This window comes from Thamnophis elegans, chromosome 11 (assembly GCF_009769535.1).
Source record: "Thamnophis elegans isolate rThaEle1 chromosome 11, rThaEle1.pri, whole genome shotgun sequence".
Classification (NCBI taxonomy): domain Eukaryota; kingdom Metazoa; phylum Chordata; class Lepidosauria; order Squamata; family Colubridae; genus Thamnophis; species Thamnophis elegans.
This window is the reverse complement of record NC_045551.1, coordinates 12,304,790-12,332,672: the sequence shown is the minus strand read 5'-3', so window position 1 is coordinate 12,332,672 and position 27,883 is coordinate 12,304,790. Positions and strand designations below refer to the sequence as shown.

At 42.4% G+C, this 27,883-nt stretch overlaps 1 protein-coding gene across 1 annotated transcript in view; it reads left to right on the top strand.

The window, feature by feature from the left end:
- The first annotated feature begins 129 nt into the window (after positions 1-129).
- Positions 130-27,883, top strand: part of OLFML2B (olfactomedin like 2B) — a 44,855-nt gene continuing 17,101 nt past the window's right edge. The window contains exons 1-4 of the mRNA XM_032226356.1: positions 130-355; positions 4,850-5,113; positions 20,563-20,670; positions 25,892-26,056. Coding sequence (XP_032082247.1) covers positions 209-355; positions 4,850-5,113; positions 20,563-20,670; positions 25,892-26,056 — 684 coding nt within the window. The 5' untranslated portion in view covers positions 130-208. The remainder of the gene's footprint in view (positions 356-4,849; positions 5,114-20,562; positions 20,671-25,891; positions 26,057-27,883) is intronic.

Genomic DNA, 27,883 nt, shown 5'->3' with positions numbered 1-27,883 from the left:
ACACAGCAGCCGCAAAGAAGGAGAAGCGGGGGCAAGGGGGAGACTCCTCCTTCTGGCCCGCCTCGCCGGGTAGCAACGCCGCCCGATTCAGCCCACCTCCCCCCGGCGCGCCCCGTCCAGTTGGCTTCCCAACCGGGCAGAGGAGAAAAGCTTAGACCGCGGCCGCTCCATGCCCGGCTGCCCCCCCAGCGGCGCTCGCTAGCCGTCCATGCCGCGGCCCGGGATGCTGCTGTGGTGCTGCGCCGCGGCGCTGCTGGCGGCGTGGTGGGGCGCCGCCGACGCCAGCCCGAGCTCGCTTCCCACCGGCGCCCCGCTGGAGGATGAGGCGGAGAACCAGGAGAACATTCTCTCGCAGGTAAGGGGGGTCCGCCTGCCGCGAAGCAACCCAGCCGTCGGTGCCTTGGAAGGGGGAGTGGGGGCCTCGAGGTGATCTTCCCAGCCGGAGCATCAGGAAAGATGGGGAGTGGAGCCCCCCGAAGGGCTTCTGACGCTCTGCTCCTTTTTTCAAAAAATTAAAAGTTTTAATGAGTTTTGCAATTATATACCTTTCCCCTCCCAACCTCCCAGAGCCAATACAGGGTATAAACCTTTAGCAACCATACACTAAAATAAACTAATTAACTTTCTTTCTTTCTTTCTTTCTTTCTTTCTTTCTTTCTTTCTTTCTTTCTTTCTTTCTTTCTTTCTTTCTTTCTTTCTTTCTTTCTTTCTTTCTTTCTTTCTTCCTTCCTTCCTTCCTTCCTTCCTTCCTTCATTTATTTATAAATTTTTATTTTAAACACATCAACCCATCAACAGAAACAGACACACGACTTAAAACAACATAGGAACAAGAAATTCCATCGTATATCATACATATCGGTTTCTTTGCAGTTAGTGTTTTCCCTTCTATGCATTTCTATCTTGCATTCACGGTCTCCTTATTCGTTATCCATTTGTATGTACAATTCTATATTTTTAAAGTCACAACCCCTGGTATGCCCAAATATTTATTTATTTATATTTATATTTATATAGTTATATTTATAAATATTTATTTATCAGCATAAATATAACAATTCTATATTTATTTATACTTAGCTATTTACAACCAAATATTGTTGACCTATATTGTGCTTTATATCCTTACTGTCATTTATTCTCTTACATACAATTCTAGGTATACATTCACATAGTTATTTTTTTTCTTTGCCATTCTTATACTGTTGTTATTCCATTTAAAAGGTTATAAGGTACAGTTTGGATTGCTTTGTTTACCATCCCTAGCGCCTGTTGTAACACCACTTTATTTTCTCTTTCTTTTCTTTTCTCCTTCCCTTCCTTCTCTACTTCCTTCCTTCCTCCTCTCCTTCCCCTTCTTCCTTCCCTTACCTCTCCCCTACTCCTACCCTCTGTCTTCTCCTTCCTACCCTCTCGCCTTCTCCCTTTCTCTCTTCCTCCCTCCTCTCCTTTTCTTTCTCTCCCTCCCACTCACCACTCCTTGCCTCTTCCCCTACCTCTCATCCACCTCTCACCTTATTTTCTCTTTCTTTTCTCCCTCCCTTCCTTCTCCACTTCCTTTCTTCCTCCTCTGCTTCCCCTTCTTTCTTCCCTTACCTCTCCCCTACTCCTACCCTCTCTCTTCTCCTTCCACTCTCCTTCTCTTTCTCTCCCTTCCTCCCTCCTCTCCTTCTCTTTCTCTCCCTTCCTCCCTCCTCTCCTTCTCTTTCTCTCCCTTCCACCCACCTCTCCTTACCTCTTTCTTTTTCCCTTACCTCTCCTCCACTCTTCCTCTTCCTTTCCTACTATCTCTCTCTAATTAACTTTAGCGTTGTCTCTGGCTTGTACTTCAACTCCCCTTTTGTAAAGCTAAGTTTAGATAAGTTGTTAACAGTCCTTGTTGGTTCATTCATAAGCTATCTGAAATTTCTTAGTCCCATATAAGTCCCATACAATCAATCCATCTTCTCCATTCCAGCTTGTATTTCTCATCTGAATAGTCCTTGAGACCCTCTGCTGTTGAAGTGCCCAGATTCATCCCTCGTCCTTCTCTGGTGGCACCAAAACAACAACAACAACACACACACACCCAAACTCCCCTTTTGTAAAGCTAAGTTTAGATAAGTTGTAACATTCCTTGTTAGTTCATTCATAAGCTATCTGAAGTTTCTTAGTCCCATATTTATTTTGAATACAATCAATCCATCTTCTCCATTCCAGCTTGTACTTCTCATCTCATTTCTCATACTGAGCCAAGGTGGCGCAGTGGTTAAATGCAGCACTGCAGGCTACTTCAGCTGACTGCAGTTCTGCAGTTCGGCTGTTCAAATCTCACCCGCTCAGGGTTGACTCAGCCTTCCGTCCTTCCGAGGTGGGTAAAATGAGGACCCGGATTGGTGTTGGGGGCAATATGCTGACTCTGTAAACTGCTTAGAGAGGGCTGAAAGCCCTATGAAGCGGTATATAAGTCTAACTGCTATTGCTATTGCTATCTGAATAGTCCTTGAGACACTCTGCTCTTGAAGTGCACAGATTCATCCCTCATCCTTCTCTGGTGGCACCAAAACAACAACAACACCCCCCCCCCAAAAAAAAACCACACCCCACCATTAGAAATACCTCTGAACATGTACAAAAAGTCCTTCACAACTAATTAACTTGGTGTACATTTGCAATTGAGGGAGGGGAATCTATCCTAGAAGGGTTTTAGCAATAAGCTTGGATTGCATGGAGTAAAAGATGCCAGGGGAGGTTTATGCCAGAGCCAAGGTGGCGCAGTGGTTAGGGTGCAGTACTGCAGGCCACTTCAGCTGACTGTTATCTGCAGTTCAGCGGTTCTAATCTCACCGGCTCAAGGTTGACTCAGCCTTCCATCCTTCTGAGGTGGGTGAAATGAGGACCCAGACTGTGGGGGCGATATGCTGACTCTGTAAACCGCTTAGAGAGGGCTGAAAGCCCTATGAAGCGGTATATAAGTCTAACTGCTATTGCTATATAAGTCTAACTGCTATTATGCTGGCAATTTGACACAGCAGGGAGTGTGGCACAACTCGGGGATCCCAGTTAAGTCTTCAACATAAGTTTGATTTTATGGGATGATTTTTAGAAGCAGTGAAGAAACAGAGGAAGGAATCTACAGGTAGGATTCTAAATAAAGACAGTTTTGTTACTTGAAAGAATATTTGAACCTAGTAGGACTTGCTGAAGGTTTGCACCCAAAGGCTATGACTAAAATTGTTGGCAGGTTTACGTCTTGAATATCTTGCATTAAATCAACCCTTCTTAAGTTCATTTCAGGAAAGCTGGGTCCTTGCACTCAGTAATAATGTGCAAGGGTTTCCATTGTGTAGAATCAGCAAGCTTTGCATTATAGTGTTATACTCCACCTGTACAGAATTTGCTTCGTCCTCATCTGGTACCTGTTAGATCCAGGGGTGGTGATCAGTGCAGAAAAAGGACAGGCAGTTGTAGTTTTAGTGCATGGAGAAGCAAACAAATGGAAAAGGCACATCTGCTAAAATCTCTCTCCTGTGTTCTTTGTGAACTATGAAATACACAGAAGCAGCATTTTGACTACTCCAGGTATCTGGGACAAAAGGCCTTGTGATGTAGAGCTCCAGTTTCTCCATTTAGTAGACCAGGTTTGGGATTATTACTTTGCTGCTCCTTTTTAAAAGCAACAAGCCCCTTCCCCCTCTGCCCGCAACATATTACTTATTTCCTAGTCAACTAATTGACAGAGCTAAGTATATTCATATAGAATTGTGCTGGGAGGGCAATGCTATCTGTCAATTCCTGACACTTAAGAGCCTGCAGCAACTTTCAGCTCCTCTTGATTTTCCTTTGTAGCTAAAGCCAGCTAAGAGAGAGAAGTGCTTCAAATGGCAACATTTGCACAGTCTGTGGTGGCTGGGCGTCCTCTTTGCCATGAGCAAAATCAGTTGCATGCATTTATATTGAAATACTTGTGCAACATCAATTGGGATTGTGTTGGGTTTGATGCTGAGCAAAAAGGCTTAAAACTGCCTTGGCACAATATCTGCCTGGATGATGGAAGCCAATATCCCTTGAAAAATATCTGCATGAACTGTGCAATCAGAAAAAAAAATACGTTTGACTACTTTTATTATCCAAAGTTGTATCTGATCCAGGCATATTCCCTTAAAGGAAATTCTTTGAATTGCACTGAATGTTTGTTGAAACCTTGTCTTGGCCAGGCAGGATGTGCCAGTCTGTTTCACAACTTTTGCCTTGTTCTTGAATCCAACAGAAAAAATGACTTATTTATGTAGGACTAGCATTACACATTGGAAACTCTAGCTTCCTATCAGATGTATCCTGATAGCTTTGGCTTTTAAAAAAGAAACATATCTTCTCCTTTTTTATCTTATTAAATAGACCTAAGTTAGGGTAGCCTGCCTTCCCAGCATGATTTCATGTACAGGATGCATGAAAATAAAGGAGAGATACAAAGATCTCACTTCAATGAAATTTGTACAGGAGAATTTCCCAACAGATTGTTCCCATTATATTTAAATGAGATCATTCTGGAGAATGTCTGCGTTGAGCACAGCAGCCTTTTAATTTCCCCAAACCCGAGAGAAACCAAAGTTGTTTGGGTTCAAGTTGACTAGTTTGGGGTTTGGCTTTTGGATTCTTTTAGGTGGTAGAAGAAAATTACTTTCTCAAATAACCAAGGAGCAACGAACATGAAGCGTCAGCAACATTTTAAGCCAGACAGCCATTTCTTCAATATCTCAGAATGTCTCAGTTTCTCCCAAACATTCGTCCAAAGCAAACCCACCGAGAATTCCAGGACAAATTGACTGGCTTCCCTTTCCATCCCCCTCCCCTTCCTTTCCTTGATTAGTTGCTAGGTGACTATGACAAGGTGAAGGCGGTGTCCCAAGGCTCAAACTGCCAGTGCAAGTGCGTGGTGAGACCCCTGGGCAGAGGAGCATGTCAGAGAATCAACGAAGGCTCTTTCAAAGCTGAGGATTTTTACATGGTGGAAACAATCACTTCTGGACCGGAATGCAAGTGCTCTTGTGTGGCTCCACCTTCTGCGCTCAATCCCTGCGAAGGGGACTTCAGGCTGAAGAAACTTCAAGAAGCAGACAACAAGGACTTCAAGGTATTTGGCTTTCCTGAGCTTTACTGTAGTTAAAATGTATTTTTATTATTTCAGTTGATGCCACACCTTTCTACCCAAGGGGCAGTCATGAGGGTTTTCCTCTCCCAAGTAATGGGAAAATTAAGACAGGTTTTAACAGGAGATTCACCTGGAGATTTGATGTTTCTTCGCAATACTTGCAGATGTACAAGGCTGAGATACAAGGGGACAGGTATGCTCAAACCTATGACCACAATTGAGCCCAACATTTCTGTTGTTAAGTGAGATGATTAAGTTAATTGCCCCGTTTTACTACCTTTCTTGCCACAGTTGTGAATCACTACAGTTATTAGGTTAGTAACATGGTTGTTAAATGAATCTTGACTTTGTTTGTCAGAAGGTTGCAAAGGGGGTTCCACCACTAAACCGCGCACGACTAAACCGCGTCGCTGACGTCATCAACAGGGCGACAACAGGGCGGAGACAGAAGCATGCTGTAAACCCTAAACCTAAAATTAACCCCTAAACCTAAACCTAACCTCCCTAAACCTAATCCTAAACCTAACCCTAAACCTAACCCTAAACCTAACCCTAAAGCTAACCCTTAACCTAACCCTAAACCTAATCCTAACCCTTAACCTAACCCTAAACCTAACCCTAACCCTTATCCTAACCCTAAACCTAACCCTAACCCTTAACCTAACCTTAAACCTAACCCTAACCCTAACCCTAAACCTAATCCTAACCCTTAACCTAACCCTAAACCTAACCCTAACCCTTAACCTAACCCTAAACCTAACCCTAACCCTAACCCTAACCCTTAACCTAACCCTAAAGCTAACCCTAAAGCTAACCCTAAAGCTAACCCTTACCTTAAGTTGAATGGGCTTGCTTTCAAAGCGCTATTTAAAGCGCCCTTCTTTCTCCGCGCTGGCTGTTGTCGCCCTGTTGACGTCAGCGACGCGGTTTAATCGGGCGCGGCTTAGTCGAGCGCGGTTTTGACGGGTCACGTGCAAAGGGTAATCACGTGATCCTGGGGACACTGCAACAATCACAAACACTAGTCAATTGCCAAGTGTCTGAAATTTGATCACGTGATCATGGGGATGCTGCAACAATGTACATGTGAAAAGGGGCCATAAGTCGTTTTTTTCAGTGCTGTTGTAATTTCAGATAGTCACTAAATGAACTGCTATAAGTTGAGGACTACCTGTACTGTATACAGCAGTAGCAATCCTCTCCCAATCCACTCCAAAGTATGCAGCACGGCCATGAAACAATCCCCTCCCCAATTTTGTCCCAGCAGGTTGCAAACTGGGGTTGCTGCTTCCCCTGTTCACAGTCCAGATACTAAGTGGTGATCTGGTTTGTATGCTAAGCCGTGGTTCAGAAATGTGGCTTGTTTACTAAATTGCCATGGTATAAAAACCAAGGGTGATTCAGTTCAGAGAGCACATGTCAAGACCAAACAAACCACATGAAATGCTCAATGAGGTGTGGGAGCCTATGTCTATTCATGCAATCTTAACAGGGCAGGGAATATCTGGAAGCAAGAAGCCAATGGCACTTAAGTCCATTTATGCTTATAAATGTAGCTATCACTAGCCATTAAAACAACAATTATAATCTATTAAAAATAATATGAGATACACACCATCATAATGTCAAGTTAATTTTATAAACCGCGAACTGGGAAACAGTAAGATGAGGTTAACTAGAATGGCAGCTGCAGTATTTTCATCTTGGCTTGGTCGTCCAGCAGGTGAGAAATTCATTTGCTCCTAGAGCAGCTTTCTTCAACCTGTTCTTTCAGCTGTTGGACTGCAGCTTCATAATTTCAGCCAGCTCATCCCTTAGCATCAAGGGACCAAACTGTGGGAGTGGGCTTAGCAACAACTGCTGTATGAGGCTCTTTAAAGACGCTCCAAAGTTTACTGCTGTGAAGATTGCGTGGTGAAGTTATGTTCTTACTTAGCAAGAAGTAAACAGACCCTTGGCCTTCTCTTCCTGCTGGGAACAGGAAGAGCAACAGTCTTAATAAATATGTAGCTCTGAATTTTCCCACATGCCCTAGGATGTAGACCAGGGGTGAGTTCCCGCCAGTTCTAACCTCTTCTATAGAAGAGGTTCCACAAATCTACCGTGCCGTTTAGAACCGTTTCCAGCTCCCTCCACCCGCCGTCTGCACCACGCATGCCCTGCCCGCCGCTCACTGATTGGCTGGCTCACCAATCGCTCCGCCCGCCTCTAAGAGTCCTATCTAAACCTTAAAGTCTTAAAGCTGTCAAGTTTGAACACCCCTGGGGTTTTTTTCTTCTAAAGGGTTAGGGGTGCAAGGGTCTTGTAACTTGACAGCTTTAAGACTTGCGTGCTTCAAATGCCAGAGTTTCTGAGGCAACATTTGGGTTGCTAAGCAAGTGCGTTTTTAAGTGAGTTTCACCACATTTTACAAGTTGGCCACGCCCACCCAGTCACATGGCTGGCAAGCCACTCCCACTCAGTCACATGGCTGGCAAGCCATTCCCACCCAGTCACATGGCTGACAAGCCACACCCACTCAGTCACATGGCTGGCAAGCCACTCCCACTCAGTCACATGGCTGGCAAGCCACTCCCACTCAGTCACATGGCTGGCAAGCCACTCCCACAAAGCAGGCCACACCTACAGAAGAGGTTCTAAAAATTTTTGAAACCCACCACTGATGTAGACCTAACAGATATATGCTACATAACGGCACAAAAAGACACTCCAGTCATGAATGTTTTACCCCTGTTGAATATGCAAGGAAAGATTCCAATATGGAACAATCTTATTTATTACAAAAATGTACATTATTCGGGGTTTAGCACTCAGTTTAAGTGGAAATGTGGTAGACTGAAGGGATAGATTTAACATTGATCTAGAGAAGAAGGAGGAAGGTGTCATTCCCTGGAAACTGTCTGTTGACTGGATGCCAGAATAGATACTTTCCCAATCTGCTCCTTTCCGACCATTGTTGCTCATTTCTCTCTCTTGCTTCTCAGGCCATTCTTGCCAGTGATGGCTTGAATTATGGCTTGAATTATTGCTTGCAGAGATTTTTTTGACATTAGTCCTAAGGCTGCAGGTTCACAAATCTTGGGTTAAATCAGTGTCCTTGGCTTAAGCAGTTCAATAAATCTAGTGCAAATTGGGAGGTATAAAATGGAATCTAAATACAAACACAGATGGGAATGTGGAGTTTCCACGCGACCTATTAGATCTCACCGATTAGGCCTCCTCCGAGTTCCATCTGCCGCTCAGTGCCGACTGGCAACCACGCGGAGGAGAGCCTTCTCGGTAGCAGCTCCGACCCTATGGAACGATCTCCCCGTGGAGATTCGGACCCTCACCACCCTCCAGACCTTCCGCACAGCCCTCAGAATCTGGCTATCCCGTCAGGCCTGGGACTAAGATTGTAACCCGCCCGAATGGTATGAATGTTGTGTTTTTTAATTATGTATTGTCTTATATGTTAAAAGTCTGTCTTTCTCCCCCCTTCCCTTTTAAGTTGTGAGCCGCCCTGAGTCCCCCCAGGGAAAAGGGCGGCATATAAATAAACTCAATAAAATAAATAAATAAATAAATAAAGTTTATATTCTCCCCCTCAGGTAAAAAGTCTTCAGGCTGGTTCCTTTAAATATGCAAATGACATAAAATGAAAAGTTCAAATTAGTTTTAGTTTAGTTTAGTTTTATTGAGTTTGTATGCCGCCCTATTCCCGAGAGACTTAGGGCAGCTCACAATAAAAAAGGGAGGGGATACAAAAAATAAAATAAAAACAACAATTTAAAATTCTGCAACAGCCGTAACCTCGAATGGGGCTGGATAGTTGAACAGCCCCAGGCCTGCGGGAACAGCCAGGTCTTAACCGCTTTGCGGAAGGCCGGAAGGGTAGTAAGGATCCGGATCTCCACGGGGAGATCATTCCAGAGGAACGATTAGCATTAAAAGGGGGGAACCCCAGAATTTCAAACATTTCTTGAGATGCAAACTCCAAAGTCTCAGGACATCAGAAGATGTTCTTTAGCATCCAATTCTCAAGCTCTAAAGACAATTGCTACCATTTTAAACTGGATGTAATTATTTTATGCCTTGGTGAAACATTAGTTTGAGGGTCAAGATTCAAATCTATCCAAAAATAAAAGGAGCAGATAGATCAGAGCCAACACTCAGAATCTGCCCATTGGATTGAGCTTCGTTTCATAATCCTCATTATTGGTAAACATTAATATTATTCCTTCCAATGCCAAGCCTCGACTGAATCAGTTGAAACTGAGAAATGGAGCTGGGTATCATCAGCTTATTGATCAGATTTCACATTATCAGAAAGAAAAATAAATAAATGAAAAATCACAATCCTGGAAAACCCTCTAGTTCAAAAATCAGTCCAGCAACACGTCGTTCTGGAATTAGCCATCCAACAGGAACAAAAACTTGAGCACAGTGCCTCCGATCCACAGCCAAGAGCAGATGGTCCAGAAGGATACCATGGACAATAGCAGTAAAAGTGGCTGAGAAATCCAGCAGAATTAGCAGAGTGTTACTCCCTGTAACTTCTGCTTGTTGCAAAAATCATCTGTCAGAGCAATCATGGCAGCTTCAGTGTCACAATGGAATAAGTACTGCCATCTTAAGGCATGGCCCTCCAAAGGTAAACAAAAGAGAATTATTCTCAAACTGCACAAACTTATTTCTGAGGGAAGGACAAGAGAGATGGGTACACTGCAAAAAAAATGCCGGTAATTAAGGGGCTTCATTCTAAGAACTGTTATTGATTTGATTTGATTTATTACATTTGTATGCCGCCCTTTTCCCCGAAGGGGACTCAGGGCGGCTCACAATTCAATCAGGGAAGGGGGTACAGACAAGGGAATATATATGTATTACTATGTTATAATGTATTACTCCCTTTCCCAATCTGAATTTACACTGGGGAGCAGAATTCCTGGCCAACATGGGCTGAGAGTGTGCGGGTTGTCCAATCCTGAACATGGCAGATCAGAAAGGATGGTATATTAAACTGAGATATGAATCCCAGACTTTAGGACAATTATCCTGCTTTTTTTTCTAAAGGAGATCAGGATGTTGTATGTAGTTATCTTTCCCAAATTTATTTGCACCCGGAAAGCTTCAAGACTCAGTAGAATTTAAACTGCATCTCTTCGTTTGCAATTCAACATTGCAACCATTCCAGTACATTGGCTCTCATAAGATCTTGAATTGAAATGCCATTCAAAGATAAGTCATGAGCGTATATCCTCTTTCCATGATCAATATCTGAGCTAAATTATTCCTATATCTGAGCTAAATTATTATTTAAATATATGTATAGATAAATATTGGGCTTTGGATTATCCACGATGTATCATTAATGAATATGAATCGTGTACTGATCAGTTCTATGTGGATATGCTTCTCTTTATCTAAACATTTTATACTTCTTGGCTGCAAAAAGGTTTCAGCATGAATTTTAGCTCAGTTTACATTATACTTGATTTCATCACAAATTTCTTGTGGGAAATTATCTGCTGAAGGAGATCATGTACGTGGCAGTGAGGGATTGATTGAGGCAGCAGGTCTGTGATGAACCGCAAGGGGTAAGGCAGGAAAAAGAATATTTCTGGGGGGAAAAAAATCAGAATGCATTTTTAATATACCCTGCCTTTCTCAGCTGGAAATAAAATCTGATTTTGAAAAAGAACTGGCCAACAGCATCTTCTTTCTAATCTTGATTTGCAAGATCACATGCTACATTAGCATGTTTTTTCCTAACAGCTACAAACTTGGAAATATTACAACTCTTAAGAATTGTGTTACTGGATCACGTCAGTGGAACCTATTGAATTGCTATTGGCATTAGGAGGCAACAGCCCCATTTAGTGAAGTCTAAACCCAGCATAAAAAGCAGTGGCTGTCCCTTGAGCTGTCATTTTCCACATCTGGTACAGACTCTGAAAACAGAGGGTTCGTTCAGTGTTTTTGCTTTATCTGGTTTGCAGTCCAGTTGCTGTCACCTTGGGACCAGATCCTCCAGGTGACTGCTTAAATTCCCGGTTCCACCACAAAACCGCGGTAGACAAAAGCGCGCTCGACGAAAGCGCGTATGTGACGTCATCACAGCGCGACGAAAACATCGCGCTGTGATCGATAAATGTAAAATTAAAGCGAAAACCTTACCCTAACCCCCCGAAACCTAACCCTAACCCTAACCCTTAACCTAACCCTAAACCTAACCCTAAACCTAACCCTTAACCTAACCCTAAACCTAACCCTAACCCTTAACCTAACGCTAAACCTAACGCTAACCCTTAACCTAACGCTAAACGTAACCCTAACGCTCTAAACCTAACCCTTAACCTAACCCTAACCCTAACCCTAAACCTAACCCTTACCTTTATGTGAATCGGCTTGCTTTAATTTTATTTTTATTTCAATTTCTAATTTTTTTTTGTCGCGCTGTGATGACGTCAAGTACGCGCTTTCGTCGAGCGCGGTTTTGTGGACCGCGGTTTTGACGGGTCATGAAATTCCCTTGAATTATCCTGTTAGGGAAAAGAAAGCCTGTTCTACAAGGCTGAGCCAAAAATGCAGGCAGCAACCAGCTTCACGTACTTGTTCTGGCAATGGCTGCATTGCTTTATTTTCTGCTTACAAGTGTTTAGCTGTCCAAAACGTAACTGGAGATCATTGTTATAGTTCCTGGAGCAACGATGTCCTTGAAGGGCATGACGAAACCTGAGCCATCAGCCCTTCCAAATGTGAGCAGCCTCAGATAAACTGTAATCCTTTTAACAATTTGACCAGCTAGCATCTATTTCAACAGAGTAGTCAAGTGACATGGGACAATATTCTATCTCTGAAAGCGTCACTGGAAGAACCTTATGAAAACCTACTCCAACATCCTTTCCTTATTTTACCATTCTGTTGGCAAATAATATAAATTCCCCAAACTTTTGGTGACTATGTAGTTCAGTGTTTCTCAACCTTGGCAACTTGAAGATGACTGGACTTCAATTCCCAGAATTCCCCAGCCAGCGAATGCCTCTACCCTCCAACTCAATCTAGCACAGTGTTTCTCAACCTTGGCAACTTGAAGATGTCCGGACTTCAACTCCCAGAATTCCCCAGCCAGCGAATGCCTCTACCCTCCAACTCAATCTAGCACAGTGTTTCTCAACCTTGGCAACTTGAAGATGTCCGGACTTCAACTCCCAGAATTCCCCAGCCAGCGAATGCCTCTACCCTCCAACTCAATCTAGCACAGTGTTTCTCAACCTTGGCAACTTGAAGATGTCCGGACTTCAACTCCCAGAATTCCCCAGCCAGCATTCGCTGGCTGGGGAATTCTGGGAGTTGAAGTCCGGACATCTTCAAGTTGCCAAGGTTGAGAAACACTGATGTAGTTTCTTTAAGGCATAACTGTACTGTTATGCCTTTCCCTATAACAATGATCTGTTAATGCAAAAATAATTTATCTCATACTTACTCCACCTATTTTTAAACTTTTTCCCTCGTTTGTCAGTTATCTATTCCTCAGAAAGAGCCTCTTTAGAACTAAAAATATAAACATTTGGAAGGATGGTTTTCCCTTGATTAGAGGAATGCTAAGCTGTCCCTTGTGTATTATATGGACTGAAGCCGGCACTTGCTGGATCCCCAAGTTTGAGAATAAGTCTCCCATTAATCCTAAATGCTCTTCTCCCCATTTCCCAATTGAATAAATGTCTCTTGGCAGCAAAAGAAACAGAATTATACTCTGCATCTTAGAACCTTCTTAATGGGTCACCACTGCAGAGAATAGCGGACAAGTCCTCCGCACCAGATAGAAGAGGCAAATGGCAGACTTGGGTTTCGCTTCTCCATCTATGCTCGTGATGGGTAATCTTTGGACTTCTGAACTTGAGAGACGTTAACTGTGTTTCAATTCATGTGCTAAGAAACCCTTGTTTACCCGTGACCCGACAAAAGCGTGCATGACAAAACCGTGCCGCCAAAACCGCGCCGCTAAAACCGCGATGTCATCAACGGGGCGACAACAGCGCAGCAATAGAAGGGTGATTTAAGTTAAGGTAAGGGTTAGGTTTAGGGTTAGGTTTAGGGTTAGGTTTAGGGTTAGGTTTAGGGTTAGGTTTAGGGTTAGGTTTAGGTTTAGGGTTAGGTTTAGGGTTAGGTTTAGGGTTAGGTTTAGGGTTAGCGTTACGTTTAGGGTTAGGGTTAGGGTTAGGGTTAGGTGTAGGTTTACAGCGCGCTTCTGTCACCGCACTGTTGTCGGCGCGATTCAGCACTAATTCGTCGGAGTGCTTTAGAACTCACGGTTTTGTCACCGCGGTTCAGTCGGGCACGCTTTTGTTGGTCGCCCTTTTGTCGGTGAACCTTGTTTACCTGCACACATGCAGCGTGCATATGCATACTTACCACCCGCGACGCTCCAGCTACTCAGCAGAGCGTCACGCAGGTGCCGTACGCTCTGTGCGCGTGTGCGAAAACCCGATCAGCTCAAATACAGGTAAGAAGGGCAAACAGGTGGGCCCTCCAGAGCACCGTAGCGGAACAATACCCGGGGCGTACCTGTCATATCCCACTGCTGGAGGCTGATTGGAAAGAAGGTCCATTTATTCATTAAGTAGAACCACCAAACATATGTGTTTCTGGGCAGCTCACCACATGGAGTTCAGAGTGGGGTGGGGAGTATTTCTCTTGGATTTTGGACTTGAGCTTCCTGTTCCTGTGCAAGAACATGTATTCTATTGGCTGTTGTGAGACTCCCATGCAGCCATGTACAAATCCTAGGGATTTGTCTCAGCTACGTTTGGTTGAGGTTTGCTGCGGGGGGTGGGGGGGCAACTGAGACGATGCAATTTCAAAACTGGTGGTCCTACGCTATCCTGGCTTCAGAGCCTATATAGGCAAAACAATAAGCTCTCCGCAGAGAAAAGATTTCTCAAAAGAAAACGGGAATCACCCTATTCTATGCCACACTTAGAGGCATTGACGAGAAAGTGGACTTCATGATTATTTGTATGAAAAGAAAGCAAACTCTGGAAGAGTTTAGATCCATTCAAAGGAAGATTGGCAATAGTAGCTGCCTTTCAGATTGCCAGTGCAGTATTTTGGCTTTTGGGAACCTGGAAACAGAACTTGGAAAGCTCTTCTTTAGTTGTGGACACATGCTGTTAGATGCATTATAATCAGCCTCACTCACTTCTTTCCTGTGTTTGTAGAAGTCCAGTTGGTTTTAAATACATTACTTGGAAGACTTGTTTCATTTAAATGAAAAGCATCTGTCAAAAATATTGGCTCCTTACATAATACGTTTATACAACTATTGAACCCCCCCCCTTTTTTTTTTAACTTGGTAGTAGGTTGCATTGACAACTAAGACAAGAAATTGAGTTTCAGAACATTGGAGTTTGGAGTGTTGAAGAGTACCTGTTTCTTCCTATTTGTTCTGGGAAATTAAAATTAATAAGTGTACCTGTTGCTTCAAATGCTAGTCTAGTGTTGCTGACCAGTTCTCCTCCTAATCCTTAGAACTATGTGAAAGCAAAATGTTTGCACTAAGCTGTTGTTGCCATAGTAGACCAGGGGATTTTAAAGCATGGTAGTTTTCCTGTCTGCATTATGCAGTTTGATTTTAGACTGTACAGGCTGAATAAAAAGCTGCTGCAGCAGTATTATTGCTTTTGCAAATGTTCAAAGCAATACATTTATAATGTGTGACTATTACACTTTCATGTTGATAAAAAAAATGTCCTTCTGGGTTTGGCTCCAAATGGGGAAAAAGACACTGGAAACATGGAGGCTGCTTGGAAAGATGGTTTATTGATGGACAGGACCACATGGCTTGAGCCCTGAACAGAAAAGGTGATCACATGCTTCAATGTTGGTGGAGAAGAAGAGAAGGGCTGAGGAAGGGGCTTGCTAGGCTTTTTATAACCTGTTCAGTCCCACCTCTCTGTTTCCTGTTCCTGTGTAAGAAATGTATTCTGATTGGTTGTCAGACTCCCATGGGGCCATGTAGGGGCAGTGTTTTGAATTCAGTTTTGGTTGAGTTCTCAGATGCCATGTGGCCAGTTGAGTAAAGGGCCAATATTATCATGCTTTAATCCCATCCCCCTGGAGCTGAAGTGGAGAACTCTTTATTATAGAAAGGGACTAGCTTGGCCTTCTTAATGGCCCATTGACAAAAGGGGGGAGGCAGGAAGCTGCAGGAAGTTTCTCTTTAAAATGTTTCTCCCTTTCACATCCAGGGAATTATAATATTCTGCCTTTTCAACATTTCCTAGGATATTTCATTTGTCTGGGAGAGGGCTGGGTGATAACTTTCTGCAATGTTATGGATGATTGAGAGGGTCACAACTGAATTCTAGTCTTTACACACCAGAAGAACAGCATACTGGGGAATCTGTGCTGGGATAGCGGCTTGTTACATCCTACAGTGACTTCTGAAATCAGCATGTGTTATTTGAAATTATATAATTAAATTTCCATTTGGTCCAAAAACATTTCAGTGTGATACTGGATATGCTTTGATTTTATGGTACCACATAGGGGATCATGATTATCCTGAACTATGAATAAAGTTATTCTTGATTTGAATCTGCCACTGATAATAGTGGTTTGCCATCCCCTGGTAATATAATAAAGCATGAAAAGTCGTTCTGTGTGTGTATGTAAGTAGTATTATCATTCTGTGCACGGAATATGTGTTTTGAATTCAGAATTAGGAGATAGACCCGGAAGGTTCACAGTCACTTTTTTTTTAATAATTTTTTTTTATTTTTATTACATAGACAACACATACACACAACAATGAAAAAAAAACACAAAAAAACCCCATCATCACATACAGCATGTCGTTTGGTTACAGGTGTTTTAACATTTATCATTCTTATACATTTATTATTTCATTTAATAGGTTATAATATACAGTTTGGGTTGCTTTGTTTACCATCCCTTCCTCCTGTTGTAACACCACCTTATTTTCCCTTTCTTTTCTCCCTCCCTCCCTTCTCTACTTTCTTCCTTCCTACTCTCCTTTCCCTTCCTTCTTCCTGTACCTTTCTCCTGCTCTTCCTCTTCCCCTTCCTACCCTCTCTCCTCCTCTTTCTCTCGTTTCCATCCTCCTCTCCTTACCTCTTTCTTTTCACCCTCTCTCCCTTCTCTACTTTCTTCCTTCCTCCTCTCCTTCCCCTTCCATCTTCCCTTACCTCTCCTTTGCTCCTGCTCTTCCTCTTTCCCTTCCTACCCTTTCTCCTTCCTTTTCTCTCCCTTCCATCCTCCTTTCCTTTCCCTTTCCTTTCTCCCTCCCTCCCTTCTCTACTTTCCTCCTTCCTCCTCTCCTTCCCCTTCCTTCTTCCCGTACCTTTCTCCTACTCCTGCTCTTCCTCTTCCCCTTTCTACCCTCTCTCCTCCTCTTTCTCTCCTTTCCATCCTCCTCTCCTTACCTCTTTCTTCTTTCCCCCGTCTTCCTTTCATTCTCTCCTCCTCTCTCCCTTTCTTTTTCTATCGTTGTTGGTGTGTCTATTTTGAATCTCAGTTTATGTTTCCTTGGGATGGTATTTCCGCCAACCCAGACATAATTTAGTATCATTTCTTATTCCCAGTGACTTTTCTTTCAGATTTTTTTTTTTAAATCTGCCTTCAAACTTTTCCTTCTCATAAGCTCTCTGTTTCTCTTTTTTCACCTACAATTTGCTGATTCCACCAATTTTATCCACTGCTCAAGTCCCAGGGAGAGGCCTTTACTGGTCAAGGTTCAGCAATGATTGAATCTGGAGCCTCTGTGTGCGTGTGGAGCAGGTTCTCTGCCATGTTGCTATGAGATTTTCCTGGATTACTTTGTGCTCCCTAAAATACCACTTCATTTCTCCCTGCCATTATCCCTTTTTTGACTCTACTGGTGCCACTGCTTCCTGCCTTTCCAGGAGTGAGCAGTCTAGGTCATTGAAAGGTGAGATTTGTGTATTGTTAAGACGTGGCACGACAAAACCGCGCCCGACTAAACCGCGCTTGACGAAACCACGTAGCTGACGTTATCAACAGCGCGACAACAGCAAGCGTGGCGAAAGAAGGGCACTTTAAATAGCGCTTTGAAAGCAAGCCGATTTAACTTAAGGTAAGGGTTAGGTTTAGGGTTAGCTTTAGGGTTAGCTTTAGGGTTAGGTTAAGGGTTAGGGTTAGGTTTAGGTTTAGGGTTAGGTTAAGGGTTAGGGTTAGGTTTAGGGTTAGGTTTAGGGTTAGGTTTAGGATTAGGTTTAGGGGGGTTAGGTTTAGGTTTAGGAGTTAATTTTAGGTTTAGCATTTACGGCGTGCTTCTGTCTTCGCGCTGTTGTCGCGCTGTTGATGACGTCAGCTACGTGGTTTCGTCGAGCGCGGTTTAGTCGAACACGGTTTTGTGGTGGAACCTTGTTAAGAATAAGGTGACGGGGCTGTAATTTTTTCACACAGCATAATTCACAGCATATACTTCCTCTGATGGTAGAATGATGACAAGGGTTTCTCTATTCTACCAGAGTCCTTCGGGATTGAGCGGCATATAAATTTTAATAATAAATAAATAAAATAATAAGTTTGGGCAGGTATCTCCCTTCAAATCCTGGTTCCCAAGTTGTTTAGAGCTTTGAATCTGGCACATTCAATCATGGCTAATAAAAAAAAAGGCAACCAAAGCAGCTGTTTCAGGTGCAATATTACATAGGCAACAATATCTGGCAAAAAAATTTTTTTCATCTGTAATTTTCAGATAGCCTCCTTCAATTTTCAGTGGGCCATTTCAAAAGACTCTTTAAAGAAGATTATAATTGGCTCTAGAACTCAAGCTGAGGATTCTCAGAACTAGGCCATTCAGGATGTGCCTCTGCCAAACCCAGTTCAAAGCAATTTATCTTCAACACTTCTCAATGTGATTTCATATTTTAATTATTATTAATTTGTCTAGCTTAAAGAAGGAATTGATGGAGGTGGCAGAGAAGAGCCCGTTCTTATTTTAATATAATTTTTTCCAGCTGTTGTGTAAACTGCATGTTCATAAAAGAGCTTCTTATTGTACTCCAAATATTTTTGGAACGCAAGAAACGTTACTGTGCAATATTTTCTGGTTTTGAAAATTTAAATTGTCATAGCTGGATCATATCTGCATTGAAAAGAGAGCAACCAATTATAAGGCTAGAAGATTAATGTATGAACTATGTACAAACCCAAGAATTTCAGAATAAATTCGATTAATCAAAACTAATTAAATATCTGGAAAACAAGATGCATATATGCTCTACCAGATCAGAAATGTGAGATGGAAGGAGAGAGCCATGGAAACGGCCCTGAAGAGATTATTCAGAAACCATCATAGAAACAACAAGGGCAGAAGGTTTAGGTTTAGGTTTCATTTTATTTATATGCCACCCTATTCCCAGCGGGACTCAGGGCAGCGCACAAACCCAAGGAGGGAAAGGGAACACAAAAAACTACAAATACAGGCATTTAAAAACAACCAACAGCCACACAAATTGAGGGGGGAAGGGAACTCATCAACCCCAGGCCTGCCGACACAGCCAGGTTTTAACGGCTTTTCGGAAGGCCTGGAGAGAGGTGAGGGTCCGAATCTCTGCGGGGAGTTCGTTCCAAAGGGCCGGAGCTGCCACAGAGAAGGCCCTCCCCCGGGTAGTAGCCAGATGACATTGGCTAGTAGACGGAACCCGGAGGAGGCCAGCCCTGTGTGATCTAATGGGTCTTTGGGAGGTAATTGGCAGCAGGCGGTCTCTCAAGTACCCAGGTCCAATACCATGAAGGGCTTTATAAGTGACGACTAGCACCTTGAAGCGTATCCGGAGACCAATCGGTAACCAGTGCAGCTCGCGGAAAATAGGTGTAACGTGGGTGTACCGAGGTGCACCCACGATCGCTCGCGCGGCTGCATTCTGGACGAGCTGAAGTCTCCGAATGCTCTTCAAGGGCTGCCCCATGTAGAGCACATTGCAGTAGTCCAATCTTGAGGTCATGAGGGCGTGAGTGACTGTTGCGAGTGCCTCCCGGTTCAGGTAGGGACGTAATTGGTGCACCAGGCGAACCTGGGCAAATGCCCCCCTGGTCACAGCCGACAAATGATGTTCTAAGGTCAGCTGTGGGTCCAGGAGGACTCCCAAATTGCGAACCCTGTCTGAGGGGCGTAGAATTTCACCCCCCCCCAGCCTTAGTGATGGAATACTAACCAAATTTTTGGGAGGGAAACACAACAGCCACTCGGTCTTGTCTGGATTGAGCACAAGCTTGTTAACCCCCATCCAGACCCGGACAGCCTCCAGGCACTGGCACATCACGTCAACCGCTTCACTGAGTTGGAACCATTTGTTGAACCCTGGCAGAGGACTTAATACTTGGAAGGAGCTCAGGCTGGCTCCTTTTTGACTCAGAAGGTTATAAAAGGGAGGAAAGATAAAATACTTTACCTTTCAGATTTGCAGGATTCTATATATGTCAATAATTTATAGTTCTAGTCTTCCTATGGAGTCAGTTTCTTGATCTGGTCTCCTTCATAGGGTAATCAAGTAGATCAAGTATTTATTTTTTTAAAAATAATAGAAAGGCACTCCTCTCTATTTTTATAAGTGTATAAAACCATGTGTGCAGTGTGGATTGGGAAGGGTTTGCGGAGGCGCAATGCAGGCTGAAAAGTTTATGCGGAAATGTGCAAGAGATGCTGCGCACGTCAGGGAGGGTGAGCGGAGATGTGTGAGGGGTCCCACACAGGTCAGGGAAGGCACATGGGGTTGCAGCGTGGGTCAAGGAGGGTGTGTAGGGATGTGCAAAAGATTCCATGTGGTTTAGGGAAGGCATTCAGGGTTGCAATGTGGTCAGGAAAGGCGTATGCGAGAGGGGCAGCACAGATCAAGCAGGGTGCAATGGGAAGCATGAGTAGCTGGCACAGTGCAAGTGAAGAAGGGCTGAGGAAGTTTCATGAGTGGGGAAGACTTACCTAAGCCATTTGCGACCCTTCCCAGTTGCCAATGCTCCCTGTCATCTTCCACAGGCAAAGACTTTGCTTATGGACAACTGGCAGGGAGCTTTGGAAAGGACGACCGTGTGACCATGACTGGCTGTGGCAGGGCAGTAGCCCTGAAGCTGTAGCAGCCGAGTGGTGCTGTGGTAGATAATGGATAGAAATATTCTATGTGAAAAGCAAGAAATTGTGATTTTTATGTTATGGATCATATTACTCTTAAAGATATTGAAATAAATAATATTGTTTCTTTACTGGTGTTTAGTTGCTTAGATCCTTAGATCCACTGCAACAGGTTAGATGAAGTTATGATTACTTGTCCTGTGATTGTCACAGTTGAGCTATTACATTTACTGCTTTCATCAAAACTGTATGCAAAGTATGCTAATTAATAGGAAGCAAATCTAAAGTATATAACTGTTCCATCATCACAGCATTACTATCTATTTTGCAGCTGGCAGCTGTCATTGAGATGCTAGAAAATGCTTTCTATGGTTTAGACTTGCTAAAACTGCATTCTGTTACAACAAAACTTGTGGGACGTGTGGAGAAACTGGAAGAGGTAAGATGAATTTCATCTTCTTTGGGGATTATCTTAACCCTCTCTTTATGCAGAAATATGCAGAAATCAAACAAGTTTACAGCCCCATTTCAGAAAAAACTTCCTCTGACTTATTATCTATATTGTGGACTGGAAAAAATGATATACTGTATGTAAGATTATGCTGAATTGGAGAATTATGTAGATTAACATGTTGAGAATCAAAACTATTAGTAATAGAAACTACCGAAAGCTATATTTCAAAGCCAAAATATGGAATTTGATAAAGTTAAGGTTGACCTTTAAAAGGTTTTTCAGTGTGAGAATTTAAACAGGCGACACCTCTGTAAGCTGCTGGATTTTTTAAGTACAAGAGTATCTGGAAGTAATTCAGCAGGTTCAGTTTTGCTGACCGTATGGTTATTAAAAGCATATTTGACAACTGAATAAATATGAAATGACTGTTTTTTTTCACTAAGTAAAAATCATACAATTAATAACAGGCTTAATAATGAATGGGAAACTATTTCAAATTTGACATCAAATTCTAATTTTACATCTTCTCATACCTCGGAGTGAGAATCTAAGAGAAAAGCACTAGAGGTTTGCAGGGCACTTAGATGATGAGTAGACTGCATTTTAAAGGGGGCAGTTTGGGTTATTTTTCCTCTTTAAGGGGCTTTACCTCTTACAAAAAAGTGATCAGGTATGTATATGTTATGTGAGCTTTACTATATGTCTTCATTCATAATGAAAATGGGTGGGAAATGATTGACTGCTATTTGTCAGTGGTGCAATCATGGATAGATAGTAGAACATAAGAAAACGGATGTTTTTTTTCCATGCTGGGTATGAGCATACCTGCCTTTTAATTTATTTTGTCTTTAATTATAGTTTTATTTGGACCTACTGTGGGAACTAGGTAGCCACTTAATATTTGGCATCTTTTGATGATTTGAATCATCTGGTTGAATTGAATTTTGGACAATTGTGCAGCAATTGGCTGCAGAAAATATATGGGTATAAATTAAGATTTGAGCATAATGGAATCTCTATCCAATCTGTTATGGTGGGAATTGGCCTTGAACTTTTTTGCCAGCCTTCCCCAGTCTGGTACCAGATGTGTTGGAGCAATTCTCACAATTCACAGTCAGAGGGAATGGTTCATTTATCTAGAAGGCACCAGATTGGCAATGCTGAGGTATTAAGAGATACTGGCTATGGTTGGAAATACCTGTGCCCAATTTAGATGTGTGTGTTTTTCCAGAGATGTCTGATCTGATCACAGTGACTCATATCTTAATGTCCACCTGGGTTAGGTTACTGCAATGTGCACTGTGCACAATTTGCACAATTTGAAAAGTATCTGGAAATTTACAATTGGTGCAGAATGTAGCATCCAGATTGTTAACTGGAAATGTCTTTGAGGATCATGTTACTCCATTATTAAAATAACTACACTGACATACAGTTCTCAGTTTAATTCAAAGTGTTATTTATGCCCCTTAAAGCCCAAAGCCACTATGGAAAATTGCTGGCTTCCATATGAGCCTGCCTAGTTATTATGATCTTCTAGGGAAGCACATGGCTTTTAGCCAATCTCTGTGTTGAATAAAGTCTGAAGAATAGCTGACTGTGATATTCTCTCCCTCACTGTTTATCTGGTCCCCATGTGGATGGCTTTTGAGTTCAGCATCCTGCTTAAGTCCAGTCTTGGAGCTATTATGCTTCCTTTCACTGCTTAAACGTATTTTGCCAATTTTCGTGTCACTGATAATTGTTGATTTTTCATTTAAACTTTGATATGGTGGCAAGAATAGGAGATGAATTAGGTAGACCCACAGTCTGACTCTGTAAAACTCCGTTCCAACTTATGGGCAGCTTTTGTAAGCTCATAGCCTAATAAAATTGAATTGTAACCTGAGCTTTAGCATAGGAACAATATACTGAATTGCAGCATCATACCCAGAGTATTTATTTATTTATTTATTAAATATATTTATATGCCGCCCAATCCCGAAGTACTCCGGGCGGCTTACAAAAAAAAATATAAGAAAAAAACACATAACAATGAAAGAAAACAGTTTAAAAACAGCAACACCCCCATACATTCATTCTAATCAGGGCTGGACCTCAACAGTGAAGTCAACAGCCCCAGGCCTGCTGGAACAGCCAAGTTTTTACAGCTTTCCTGAAGGCCATGAGAGTGGGTATGGTCCGGATCTCCGGGGGTAGCTGGTCCCAGAGGGTCGGAGCAGCCACAGAGAAGGCTCTCCTCTGAGGGCCCGCCAGCTGACACTGTTTGGCTGACGGCATCTGAAGGAGGCCCAATCTGTGGGATCTTACTGGCCGCTGGGAGGTATATGTCAGCAGGCGGTCTCGAAGGTACCCTGGCCCTAAGCCATGTAGGGCTTTAAAGGTGATAACCAACACCTTGAATTGAGTCCGGAGACCAATTGGTAGCCAGTGCAGCTCACAAAGGACAGGTGTAACGTGGGTGTACCTCGGCACACCCAATATCGCTCGCGCGGCCGCATTCTGAACTAACTGCAGTCTCCGAACGCTTTTCAAGGGTAGCCCCATGTAGAGCACGTTGCAATAATCCAGCCTTTGAGTAGTGGATGGTCCATCACAGGAAGCCTTCAGTAAGGTTTGAACAGCTATTTGTCCAAAATACAATAAGATATCCTGCCTCAGGCAGGGGGTCGGTCTAGAGGACCTCCAAGATTCCTTCCAGCCCTATGATTCTATAACTGTGAATAGTAAACTAAATGTAAATTTTACATAGTTTAAATATTATTGCAAGGGTGAAATTTTTGTTCCTGAAAGTGGTGCTTACTTCAAATTGCACTTTTTGGGCTAAAAGGAGCCAGAGACAGGATGATTTCCAATAGAAAGCAGTTTTTGGAGTCCTGTCTGGGTTGGGAGCAGAATTTAAGGTGAGTCTCTTTGGCCACCGTTTTCTTCTTTAAAAGAAAAGTGGCTTGTATATCAACATGTTTATTTTTTTTTAAAAATCACAGTCACAACATAAGATAGATTGTTTCATAGTTTAGTTGTTACAATATAGAAGACCAGTACAGTATTCTTATCTTACTGTAGCTGGGATTGAAGATATATACTAGCGTTCCCTGAAGAGTTTGGAGTTTAAAGAACAGGCCAGATTTCAAGGAGAGAATTGCTTGTTTCCTTAGGTGTCCCCTCCCCTCCACCGTTCTCTTAAGAGTTAATTTTGACAGTAGGATGGCTGATGTACATCCCCCTCCCCCATCTAAAAGTAATTGTGCTGCCTTCCATTAGAATTGGAACTGCAGCCTTTCAGAGAAGCCATTTCATCCCATCGATTATATAATATTCATCTCCACGGGACAAAATAGAAAACACACTGTCTTTCATGATAAAGTATTGCTCTTTTTCGTTAAAATGCTACAAGGGTCCTTGATTGTTTTAAAGCCACAATCAAGTTTTTGCAGTTAAGTACGTTGTAGGAGGGATAGACGTTTAGTTATATACAATATAATGGGGTGTGTTTGAGCCTTTGGGTAATTCCGTGACCCGTCAAAAGCGCGGAGGACAAAATCGCGCTCGACGAAAGCGCGCATGTGACGTCATCACAGCGCGACGAAAAAAATTAAAAATTGAAATAAAATTAAAATTAAAGCAAGCCGATTCACATAAAGGTAAGGGTTAGGGTTAGGGTTAGGTTAAGGGTTAGGGTTAGGTTTAGAGCGTTAGCGTTAGGTTTAGCGTTAGGTTAAGGGTTAGCGTTAGGTTTAGCGTTACGTTAACGGTTAGGTTTAGGGTTAGATTTAGGGTTAGGTTAAGGGTTAGGTTTAGGGTTAGGTTTAGGGTTAGGTTTGGGGGGGTTAGGGTAAGGTTTTAGCTTTATTTTTACATTTTTCGATCACAGCGCGATGTTTTCGTCGTGCTGTGATGACGTCAAATGCGCGCTTTCGTCGAGCGCGATTTTGTCCTCCGCGATTTTGTGGTGGAACTGGGTAATTCTACATAGTCATTGGGTTTACGCCTTTTAGTAGCAAACTTAATAGGACTTTTTTTTAAAATGTTGGGTAAATGAACCCATGGCTGAATTCCACCATCCCATGTTGCCAGGAGGGGGCAAAAATGACAATCACCCCCCCTCCAGCCTGTCCAAATTTAAGAACTCCAGTTGGTCACTAGAGATGGGCCATGGGAAATCCCAGAAGGGGTTAATCAATGTGGGAGATCCTGCCAATAGGAAATTACCACCTACACTGCAGCTCCAGGGGAAGTGCTGCAAAGTTGTTTGTGCTGTGTTTCCTTTGTAGCAGGAGATGCGCCAGTAGTTAATTAGCTTGGCTTCCTAGTCCCCAAGACATAGTGAGAACATGTGTTGAAAGGTTTTAGGCAGTTATTGCATGCTGAATTTAGGAAGCAACAGCATGCAGGGATGCTTCAGTTGTCAGGAATGCTATGCCACATTCTGGCGTTGCATTGTTTGACCCATAGGAACAATTAACAATTAAAGGAACCGTTGATACATCTGGTGTCCTTTTAGAAATAGAGCTTGAGTCCTCTTGGAAATAATAGATGATTATGTGCCATTTACTGCCAGACTGGGGCAGATGTAAGCGTATATTGTATTGAACTGCTGCTGTTACAATTTGAGCAGAAGGAAGATAATATACTAGCAGGTGTTGTAGCAATAGCAACAACAGTTAGACTTATATACCGCTTCATAGGGCTTTCAGCCCTCTCTAAGCGGTTTACAGAGTCAGCATATCGCCCCCAACAACAATCCGGGTCCTCATTTTACCCACCTCGGAAGGATGGAAGGCTGAGTCAACCCTGAGCAGGTGAGATTTGAACAGCCGAACTGCAGTCAGCTGAAGTAGCCTGCAGTGCTGCATTTAACCACTGTGCTACCTCGGCTCTTACCTTCAGTTGTAGAGTGGAACTGAATTGGTCCTGCTTCATTTCAGTGATATTCACCGGCTTCCCTAAATTTAACACCTTTGTGTATTTTTGAAACACTAAAGAGAAAGTGATTACATGCCTCCTTTTTCTAGCTATTGACAGGACTGGGTTCTTTCCCTGTTTCTGGAAATTCCAGGCAACTAACCATTGAAGGCAGAAAGAAAACCCAGAAACAAGAGGATCTTAATATTACATTGCCTCTCTGCCCAACACGAATTATAAAGTATTGAATGTATTCCAGGTACAAATGATGTTTACTTTCTCATTTTGAAATATATTCCAGAAAACATCTAGAAACCTCACTAAAGACAATAAACAGAAGAGACAGAATGCAGAAGAAAGTTTTCAGGAGGTGGATATTGATAGCACAATTAATCCTTCCAACAGCCATGCTGACAGCCAGAGTTCATTGCAGAGGGATGCTGCAGCAGCTTACACACTCCCAGAGGTAAGGCACAGAACTCAATCAGATTTCTATCCCACCCTCTATGAACATTAGAAATATCCCTTACAAATAAAGTCAGAATTCCATTTCCCTCATTTTAAAATCTACAGTTCTGTGAGGAGCCCATTTAGTCCAATTACAGGCAATTTTTTAAAAAAGGAGAAATTTGAGCAATGGGTAACTGGATTATGTGCTTTTGAACTCACCCTTTGGGTTTCTGTAGGTGGACGATATCTTTGTGATTTAGAGTTAGGTTGAGAAAGAGCACAATGAATTTCTAGACCATCTAAATCAGTGGTCTCCAACCTTGGCAACTTTAAGACCTGTGGACTTCAACTCCCAGAGTTCCTCAGCCAGCAAAGCTTGGCTGGCTGAGGAACTCTGGGAGTTGAAGTCCACAGGTCTTAAAGTTGCCAAGGTTGGAGACCACTGATCTAAATAACATCCCCTCTAATATTCCGTTTACTATGGAGATTGGACAATATAGTCAACTTGTATTTTTGAACATTTTGACCAGTCGAGGAAAAGTAAGGCTTATGTTGAAAGACAATGAACACACATTTCTATCTGCATAAAAATTCTAACCATCAGTCCCGCCAAAGGCAAGCATAATCAAAAATGTTAGTGCCTCTGCCAGACGTATCTTTGAGCTGGCAGATTATCAGATGAGTTGAGCCATCTTACTAATGCGTACAGGGTAATGGATATTCTTCCAGGGGAATCAGGCAAGCCATGTCCTCCAGCAATAAAAATAACGTTGAATATACATCTACAGACACCCCACTCCCACTGGGAAATGTCTTTCTTTCTTATATTGAGAAAGTTACAGATCAAATTGATAAATTATTGAAAATAATAACTTTTTAAATAACCATTTATAAACTATCAGAAAAGGCCAAAAAAATATTTCAATCACCTCAGGAAAGTAGAGGCCCATTCTCATCATTAGTTTATTTTATCCCCTGCAATTTTTGCCAGGTTTATCTTGGACCCACAAAACATGGTATTAATACCCAATTAAAATAACATGAAAGGATTGTTGATTAGAACAGCTTGACAAACCAGGATGTGCACTGCTACATAAAGGACATAAAATCCAGTTTAAAGCCATGCACAGCTTTGCTGGCTGAGGAACTCTGGGAGTTAAAGTCCACAAGTCTTAAAGTTGCCAAGGAGTTGAAGTCCACAAGTCTTAAAGTATACCATATAGAAGTATTGTGGTTACTAGTAACCACAATACTTATATATGGTTGCATGGAGAAGCCATTGAGATTCACAAATATTCTAACAACTTTAACAAGAAGGAAGAGAGCCTAATGACCAACCAAGCCTGGATTGTGGCTTTATAGTTTAAGCTTTATAGTTTACACTTTATATTTTATAATTAAACCATCTTTAATTAACCACCAACAAAGTGAATTTGCAGCAGCCTCACCTGGAGAAACACATAGCTATAGTTTGTCTCAAAATCAGACTAATCAAGAATTAGTTTCTTTTCAGATTTCTTCACAAAAGGGAATTTGAAAAATCGCCTAGATAAAGAATCAGTCTGCAATAACCTTTCTCTGATTCCCATGAAATAATCCAATGAGACAGTAGTTTGGATGAAAGATCAAACAGCAGAATTCTAATATCTAGCAGGTCACTTAGCTTATGAAGATGTTGGTCACAGATGGCTGTCAGATTATCAGAGAATTAAACCACAGCCATTTAGTCCCTAAACCCTCTCACTTATTTATGATTCCAGACCTATGAAACACAAGTAGAAAATTTAAAATACAGAAAAAGCAAACCTAAAACAAAATAATATTGAAAAAGAGGATACCAACA